The sequence below is a fragment of the Vulpes lagopus genome, chromosome 6 (assembly GCF_018345385.1).
Source record: "Vulpes lagopus strain Blue_001 chromosome 6, ASM1834538v1, whole genome shotgun sequence".
NCBI classification, from domain to species: domain Eukaryota; kingdom Metazoa; phylum Chordata; class Mammalia; order Carnivora; family Canidae; genus Vulpes; species Vulpes lagopus.
Genome location: NC_054829.1, coordinates 115,615,032 through 115,624,874, shown reverse-complemented (window position 1 = coordinate 115,624,874; position 9,843 = coordinate 115,615,032). Strand labels below are relative to the sequence as shown.

Genomic DNA, 9,843 nt, shown 5'->3' with positions numbered 1-9,843 from the left:
GGGGGTGCAGAGCTGCAGCCCCACCCCCTCCGCGGCTTCTGGAGCCGGGGCCGCGCGTGCACCCGAAGGCTGGGGACTGGGAGGCGGAGGGACCCAGCCTTCCCGCCCGCCCCAGCAGTCGAGAGAACTTTCTTCGCGGACGAACCCTGGTGGTACCGGGACGGCGCCCCGCGCCGCGGCCTCGCGTCTCCCATCCCGGCCGCCCGGGGTCCCCCGAACCTCCGGGAGACCGAGCCCGGGCTGTGGGCGCGTCCGGGGGGCGGGGGGCCCGGGGAGCGCGCGGCATGCAGGCCCTGAACGTCACCCCCGAGCAGCTGTCCCGGCTGCTGCGGGACCACAACCTGAGCCGCGAGCAGTTCATCGCGCGCTACGGGCTGCGGCCGCTGGTCTACACGCCCGAGCTGCCGGGGCGCGCCAAGCTGGCCTTGGTTCTCACGGGCGTGCTCATCTTCGCCCTGGCGCTCTTCGGCAACGCGCTGGTGGTCTACGTGGTGACCCGCCGCAGGGCCATGCGCACCGTCACCAACATCTTCATCTGCTCCCTGGCGCTTAGCGACCTGCTCATCGCCTTCTTCTGCATCCCGGTCACCATGCTCCAGAACGTCTCCGACACCTGGCTGGGAGGTGAGCCCGCCGCGCCGCGCCCTCTCCCCCGCCGCCCCCGGGGCTCTCCTGCCCCGCTCTTCCTAACATTTCTCTCTCGACCAAACGAATCCGGGCCCTTTCTTAGAACCAACTCACCTGCGCTCCCTTGGAGAGAAGTTTTTGGGGCCACTCGATTGGGTCTCTAACGTCTCTCCCACTTGTCGCTTAAAGACGCAGGAAAATGTTAGGAAAGGTGCAGGGGAGGGGGGGTTCGCACCGCTGATCAGTTGTTTGAGCTCCTTTTCCCATAATCGTACTAGAGTTTGTTTTCTATTTTCTTATAAAAGTAAGATTAAAGTATTTCAAATAATAAAAATACCAATATCCACTCTTTTCTCTTAAGTGAGCCTCCGGGCTCACCCCACAGTTGCTTCTGTGGCATCCAAACCGGTGAAACCAACTTACATGTATGTTTTCGGGGGGCGGTAGGGGAGGGGGGGCAATCTCGAATTACTCCTTTTCTTTCAAGATGGGATTCACAGAGTCAGGCAGGCAGAGGGAACAGAGAAGACACAACCCCCTCCTGATTGATAAAGGAGACATTGATTTCTCCCCTTTCCTTAAAAGGGGAGTGGAAAGGGCAGAGAAGCCATTCAGAGTCTTTGAGCTGGGAGCAGTACCTGGAGGTTGAGAAAAAATAGGGCACTTCCCCCAAATGATCCAGTCTTTACAGACACACGGCTATAGAGCATCTTCTAGTCCATAAGCAGTAGTGTCCTCTATCGTCATGTTTGTTTGTTTGTTTTTAGATTTTATTTATTTATTCATGAGAGACACAGAGAAGGCAGAGACATAGGCAGAGGGAGAAGCAGGCTCCATGCAGGGAGCCTGATGTGGGACTGGATCCCAGGACTCCGGGATCACGCCCTGAGCCAAAGTCAGACACTCAACCGCTGAGCCACCCAGGTGTCCCTGTCATGAGTGTTTAATGGTGTGCCTTGGGGAGGAAGCACTGGTTGTAACCCCATTGCCATGGAAGGGTGCATTCTTGAGACCACATCAAAATTCTTAGAATAATGGTTGCAGATACAGAGAGGATTTGAGAGAAATGGATCATTATCTCTTCAAGCCCTGCCATTTCCACTCCTTGGCTGCTTCCTTTTAATCTCACAGAGAGTTTCTTTCATCCTACCATTAACAATTTGAGATCTCCAATTTCTTTCGCTTGCATTGCTTTTTGTTTTCCATTAATTTGCACTGGGTTTTTTGTTAGTGGGTGAAGAGGCTAAAATATTTGATTCCCATCTCATCTATAATGTAAATATTTTCAAAAATGCACTAAACGTTAGAGAACGTAGTGTTGATGTGAGAGTGACACATAATGCAGGAAGTTACACTGACTTATGGGTTACAGCCTTTCTTATGCACTCTGATGAAATCATTGTACTTGGGCATTTTAAAGTTGCCTGGTGCAACTCACCCCATAAAATTAATGGGTAAACTTTTATCATCATATATAACTTATTTTTTTGAGAGGAGTTTTCATTTTTACATATTTGTGAAGACAGATTTGTGAAGCACGTATGTATTGCTGGAGGATTATAGCTCTGTTTGTAAAGGTGAACATAAGAAATGTGGGATGTTATACTGGGAATCCAGAGACTGGATTACTACTTTGGCTCTGATACATGTTAATTCAACACATCTGGGCCTCAGCTTTTCAACACAGTATTAGGAATTCTGGAAGCTTGGAAATGGAATGAGGCAGATGTTTAGACCTTAGCCATACTGGGAGATTATGCCTGAGGAATACTCTAGGGTGGATCTTTCATCTCCAGGACTTAAGTGAGCAGTGCAAAGTTTTCTTAAACTTTCTGTTTTCCTTGCTTCCTAGTTCATGGAAGACATTGCACTATAGCTTCTAAATGCTGAAAAAGGACACTGTATTGTGCATGTATTTTACAGGTTGGGGTGAGGATAGAGTAACAGTTCAAAGGTAATCACGATTCATTATTTTATAAAGCTATTGAGGATCCTGATGGCAAAGCATTCTACCTTGGTAATACAAAAACTGAATAAAGCTTATCTGATCCCTTTTTGGGTCTCAGAAAATAGAAAATATCCCCAAATGAGCAAATATAGGATTTAATAGAAAAGGATCCACTCTGCTGTAGGAGCACAGAAGTCAGGAAGTTGTCCCCAAATAGGAGGCCTTTGAGTTACATATTGAAGAATGATTCAGATTGTTTCTAACAGAGAAAGAAGGATGGAGTGTACTCTAGGAACAGGGGTCAATTCAAAGTTTGGAGGAAAGAAAGAAGATGATGAAGTCCTAAGAACACCATGTAAGTCATTTCAAGAATATATAGTTTATATGTGAGCAATGGTGGGAAATGAGACAGAAAGGTAGGTTAGTGCAACTTGGGGAGGAAAAAGTATCAGTTATGCCAAACCTAAAATATGAATACCCTCCAAATTCCTTCAGGGGTGTAGAAGAAACTATAAATAAAACAGTAGGGACCTCTAGGAGGCAACAGTGACAGAGGAAAGCCTCAGTACCTCCCCTAAAGGCAGACCCCTGCAGGTAGGGGTGTGTGCCCTGAATTGTCAGATCTTTTGTTGTTGCTGTAATTTTCTTTCTTTCTTTCTTTCTTTCTTTCTTTCTTTCTTTCTTTCTTTCTTTCTTTCTTTCTTTCTTTCTTTCTTTCTTCTTTCTTTTCTTCCTTTTCTTCTCCAGAGAAGCTGAGAATATAGGATTTTGTGATCTTGGCATTTAGTTCAATTTTTTTTTTTTTTTTTTTTTTTTTTGCATTTAGTTCAGATTTAAAAAGTAAAATGCAGTTGGGTAAAATAAAACCTCTCTGTGGGTTTGGCCACAAATAATTCATGGACCTCTGGTTTGTGACTTTCCTTCAAAGCCTCCCTCTCAAACATTTCTGACAAACATAGGGCTATACATGAGTTTTCTTCTTCTTTTTTTTAGTCCACTTCTCTTCCTTGCTAGGGACCAACATTTCCTACTGAGTCAAAGTCTGCATTTGGACAAGATCCCCAGGTGATTCATAAACACATAAAATTTGAGAAGCACCACCATAAGTAGTGATTCACAGATCTGGCTGCACAGAGAACCTTCTAAGGGGCTTTAAAAATGATCTGTGCACTCACTTATAGACCATTGTGCACATCTCTACCCAGTTCCCCATTCAGAGAAGTCATGTGGTTGGCTTGAAATCAGTCATGATAGGAGAATTTACACTGTGGACATCATCAGCTACAAATCACATCTTTAAAAACAAACAAGTAAACAACCACACAAAACCACACAGTTGTTTACCAGCACATCACTGAGCAAAGACTTTGAGTTTTCTTTGGTATAGTGATGGCACCATAAATGATAGGTGCAACGAAGTGCATCCTTAAATATTTAGTTTATTTATATGAATTACACTCAACTTAGAAGGAGATCTAAATTCAGCATCTAAGTGTTGCTCAGCATGGAGACAAGTGTATGTGGAGTCCTTCTATAAGTTTGACATTACCATCCTAATGCCACTGCTCTTTGACCCACCAGTTGATTCGCTCCCACACCACCACTCCCCAGAATACCCAACACAGAGCTAGCAGGAGTAGGGATTCTCTTCCCCTAAGAATAGTAAATAGCATTTGCTTATGGTTTGTTTGGTTTTTTTTAATCACTAATAAGAGGATGGCATTGTGTTGTCATAGAAATTAGGAGTTAAGTCTTGGAAGTCCTGTGTGCATTCTGCTCGCCAATCTTTTGGTCAGACTCCAGCAGTGAACTTGCTCATTGTACTCTTGGGGCCAGGGAATTTATGTTTCCTTATCTGCAGCCTGTTCTTCCTCATTTTGTCTCTTTTTTCCTTCTCCTTTAATATCTTTCTTGGAAATATCTACATGTTCCTCCAAATTCACTGACTATGTTCCTTTTTCTTTTCAACTAAATTCCATATGGTAGATTTTGCTTCTGAACAATGCCCCAGAACATTATTGTCTCTTCTCTAGGTTTCCATAAGCTTGTCTTTTCCTTTTTAGTTTTCTTTATGTCTATTTCTTTATATTCTGCTCTTTGATGGTTCGCACACTTCCTCTTAGTTTTTGAGTGTGTGTCCACTGAAGCCTAGCACATGGTCTTTTTTTCATCATCCATTTCTGCCTAGAGGCTCCAATCAGGACCCTCCTTCCTTTGCTGATGATTCTGCAATCAGGATCTAATTATCTTCAGCTCTAATTCCTCTGCTATCAGACTAGGCATTTACACCTAGATATTTTGTTAGCATCCAACATTCTTTCACCCTACCTTGTCTCTCTGCCCAGGATCTAAACTATTATCAATAGTACTCTGAGTCATTTTTTGTATTCAGCTTTTTCTGGGTATCTGCTATGTGTACCGGGATATTATAGGTGTAGAAAAGTTATATCCATAATTGCTAGGTTTCAGTTAGAGCAAGAAGGGGAAGGTGGCATTCAAAGAAAAAATGATGAAGGCAGGGGATTTTGTTGATGTCAGAGTTCCAGAGTGCACTGTGGAGAAAGCAGGTGTTGAGGAACAGGGAGGCTTGAGTCAGAATGGGGATGTTTAGAGCCTGGACTGGGTCCAGAGACATGGCTAGTCTAGGAGAATGGGACTCATGGTGACTGAAGTTAAATGTGATCTTAAAACATGGAGGGATTAAGTCTGAAGAATTCCCAGAAGGAGGTAGAAAACCAGTACTCATTCTAGCCTCCTTTATGGCTCTCAGCATTAATGAATTGAGAGGGGGAGGTGCTGATGGCCTTGCCAGGAGCCACAGGATTCTCCTAGTTTTTATCCTGTTGTGGGTAAGCTCACAGCCAGGGGAAGGGATGGCCTCCTCAGGTGCACCCAGAGCTCTCTGCACCTCCATGCAATCCTGCTGTGGGCACTGAAAAGAATTTTCTAGGGAGGACTGGTAAATTGACTAAAAGCAATTACAAAAAAGGAGTTCCAAACATAGCCTAAGTAATGGCAGCCTCACCGGGAGAAGTGCACTTTCATGTATATTTATTACTTTTGAAGACTACTTGCTTGGGTAAGAAAATGTAAAAATTAACTTTCTCAGCAGCTGATGGGAAATTCCTTTTAGAGTGGTAGTTCAGTCTTGCAAACATACAGAATCACCCGGAGAGGCTTTAAAATGATGCCTGGCTTCTACCTTTAGAAATTCTGATTTAATTGATCTGCGTGTGATACCTAGGTATTGGATTTTCAAAAGTCCGCCAATAATATAATTTGTAGCCAAGGTGAAGAACCACTGAAGTAGTGCAAATGCTGACAGCATCAAGGCTTGGGCTGCTGTGGAGGTGAAATGAAATATTGGATGTAAGGTGTTTAAGAGGCACAGTGCCTGCCAATTACACCAGTGCAAGTTTGCTCTATATTATACAGAAAAAAAATAGCAATTGGAGTTACAATGCTTGGAAGATCTACAAGTAAGTTGTATAAAATGGAGCCTGACATGGAACTCGGAGGCAATTCTTCCATTTTACTCAGCCAACCACATCTTCACTAAAGCCCTAAACTTTTTTGGAGTCTTTCACGGTGGATTTAGAAAGAAGTCAAAAATGATTATAATGTTGGGATACCTGACATATGATGAAAGACTAAAAGAATTATTTTCTCGCCTGGAGAATAAAACTCTAATTTTAAATGAGCACACCCCACAGCAAGATTTTCAGTCCATGTTACCCAGAGCCTTGGTGGCTGGTTTGGGTGAATGTGGAGCAGGCAGGCAGGCTCGCAGGCTTCAACAAAACAGCTCCCTTCTCTCTTTATAATAAATTGGGTTTTGCATAAGATTTCATATTTGTAAAAAAAAAAGGATTTTACTGGGAGGAAGAACCTCCTAGTAAGAAGGAAAGAAAGTAGGAAAGAAAAGAACACTCACTGTGTACTGCACAAAAAATTTAGGTGAGAGGCACCTGAGTGACTTAGCTGGTTGAGCGTCCAACTCTTGATTTCAGCTCAGGTCATGATCTCAGGGGTCAGGAGATGGAGGCCCAAGGAGCACAGAGTCTGCTTGAGATTCTCTCTCCCTCCCCTTCTCCCCCTCAATCCACTCTCATTCTCTCTTTATCTAAAGAAATAAAACCTTAAAAAAAATCTAGGTGAGTTTTTAGAGATTTCAACCTGATAAACTGTGAAATGGGTTATTAAAAGAAGTGGTTGGGGCACCTGGGTGACTCAGTTGGTTAAGGTTCTGCCTTTGGCTCTGGTCATGATCCTGGGATCCCAGAATTACAGGATCAAGCCTTGCACCCACCGGCATTAGCTCCCTGCTCAGCAGGGAACCTGCTTCTCCAGCTCCCTCTGCCTCGCCCTCCTGCCTGTGCACTCTCTCTGCCTCTCTATCTCATATAAAGAAATAAAATCTTTTTTTTTAAAGGAAGTTATTGAATTATTATGTGGTGAAAAGATCTTAATTTAGGGGGCCAGCTCAGAGCAAAGGAATTAGACTGGAACTTCTTCAGGTCTATTTTATTATTTGCTTAGTGGTTAGAAAACATAATAATAATAATTTTCCCTTTTCTCTAACATTTTAGAAATGTCAGCATCCCCAGGGAAATTTAAATATGGTAAAACTGATGTAGAATCAACAGTATTATGGGGCTTTTTTTTTTTATTATGGGGCTTTTAAAAAACCTTTTAATGGTAATGATGAAAGCTATTGACAAAGAATAGACTCACTGAAGTAGAGGAGTAGTAAAAAAAATAAAAGAAGTAAATCAAAGAGAAGGCCCAACAGCAACAGTAGTTTGGAAGTCAAAAAATTTTGCCCTGGGGCTAGTCTCTGGGTAATCTTCTCTAGAATCAATTATGTGCACCCTTTACAAAGAAAAGATGCTGTAGTCAGGAAACTCACTAAGTTTTCTCAGAAAGCTGGAGGGTGGTAGTAACAGCAATGGGATTTGTATGAGTCTGTCTACATAGGACAACAGCGGTTTACTTAAAATCAGGACACAAAAGAATTTGGCAATGAGAAAATTTGAAAATTTCATTGTGCATTTAGAAGGAATAAAAAGAATTCCCTTTTTCATTTGCTTTTCTAGAGCATAGCTTAGCATGTTCTTTGACCAGTGGGTGGTTTATTAGGATTCTTGTTTGCAAGTAGAGAAGCCTATCTTAAATAACTTAAGAAAAGGAGGATAATATTGTCTCACATCTTTTATACTGCAGTTTCATTTTTGGATTGTCTTTGTCAGGTAGTAAGAAAGAGCTATTAGCTCATTTTTTCTTTAAAACTACCCATTTCGGGGTCATTTGGGTGGCCCAGTTGGTCAAGCATCCAACTCTAGGTTTCTGCTCCAATCATGAACTCAGGGTCCTAGGATCAAGCCCGGAGTCTGGCTCCACACTCAGCGTGGAGTCTGCTTGAGATTTTCTCTCCTTCTCCCTCTGTCCTTTCCCCTGCTCTTCCCCACCCCATCTCTCTAAAATAAATAAATCTAAAAACAAAACAAAACAAAACAAAAAAACCTCCCTATTTCAACTCAAATGTGTATTCACAGATTATTTTGTTGTTTTATTTCCTATTTTAAAATTAAGGATTGATTTCTAATGATTGATTCTAAAATACTCAAGTGTTTATTGCTTTTATCTGTGTAGGCAAGACTAAATTTGTTCTTCCTGTGGCTGTAGTACCAGAAGGATTGCAGATTATTAAGGACTAGTGGAATTCTCCTTAAAATATAATGTGTTCTCATAACCTGGGAGAAGTAAAAGAGAGAGACAGTTTGGTGCAGTGAAAATGAGTATGTACTCTAGAGTGGACAATACTGGGTTCTCATCCTGTTGCACCATTTACGACTCATAAATTATTGAATTAACTATTAACTACATTTCTTTGCATTCTGTCCACCCCTATTAGGAGACCAAGCAGAGAAGTTATAAAATTATGTATGATGTTGCCCCCCAGTGGTCGATGCAGTGGCAGAAACCACAACAAAGTTGCAAATTTTACATCATGTTGTATGTTATCAAAAATTGTAGTGCATATCCAGTTCTTAAGATTTCCCATTGTATTTCAGTGTGAAGTATGCAACATTTATACACTTCCACCTATGCAAACTTTCACCTATAAAACCTGAAAAGAACTTGAAGGTCCCTTTCAATGCATGTGTAAAAAAAACCATTTTTTAAAAAACCTCTTTGTGAAATTGAGATGCATTTAATATCTGCAGCATTATTTGCAGAGTGCAAACACAGTGTTTCACACTGGAACAATTATTTTATTTCTCTTTACTGTAGTTTCCCCACCTATAAATTTGGGAAAAGCTATGCCTAACTTATAGGGCTACTGTGAGAAAGAATGACCTAATGTGTAAAGGAACTTGGCACTTAGTGGTAGGTACCTAATGGAAGGAAGCTGATTGTTGTTTACATTTGCAAAGTATTTCTATTTAAAATGTTAGGCATGTTTGTGTGTGCAATAGATTTTTTTTTTTTTTTTTAAATTTTTTAATTTATTTATGATAGTCACAGAGAGAGAAAGAGAGAGAGAGAGGCAGAGACATAGGCAGAGGGAGAAGCAGGCTCCATGCACCAGGAGCCTGATGTGGGATTCGATCCCGGGTCTCCAGGATCGCGCCCTGGGCCAAAGGCAAGCGCCAAACCACTGCGCCACCCAGGGATCCCGCAATAGATTTATAGTTAATAAGGATGATAGAGTCAAAAAATTATAATTGTAATATTAATTTCCCAAAGACATATGATATACATTTATATAAAACAATTATCAACAATCCTGTTCATGTATAACTTATTCTTGTTACTAAAGTCTTGAATAATTACCATGAAAATATTTACTTGTAGGCAGCACTGTGCACAAACAGGGCAGAAGCAGGTGATGAAACACACAATGCACTGCAGAAAGAGAAATCATGCCTCATTCCAGTAGAGCTAATGTGGGTTTCTGGGACCTGGAGGACAAATTTCTGAAATGAAGAGTTATCCTGGTCTTCTCCCCAGAAACCTTCCTGAGAATGGACTCCTGCACATTGACGCTCTGGCTCTGCTCACCTGTCTACTGATGCTTGGAACCTTAACACATACATATTTGTAGAAGTCCATATTGACTGGTTTAGGAGTACTGTCAAGCTATTCTACAGATAGAGCAACATGCTTGGCCTTTTAGAACTTTTCCTTTACTGCATTAATATAAACAATAAAGGATTTATTTTTACAAGGAGGACTTTTTTGGGTCAAAATCCAATCTAAGTGTA

At 41.9% G+C, this 9,843-nt stretch overlaps 1 protein-coding gene across 1 annotated transcript in view; it reads left to right on the top strand.

The window, feature by feature from the left end:
• Window positions 1-282: 282 nt before the first annotated feature.
• The window catches only part of QRFPR (pyroglutamylated RFamide peptide receptor), a 56,113-nt gene continuing 46,552 nt past the window's right edge, over window positions 283-9,843 (top strand). The window contains exon 1 of the mRNA XM_041759409.1: window positions 283-624. Within this exon, the coding sequence (XP_041615343.1) occupies window positions 285-624 (340 nt within the window). The 5' untranslated portion in view covers window positions 283-284. The remainder of the gene's footprint in view (window positions 625-9,843) is intronic.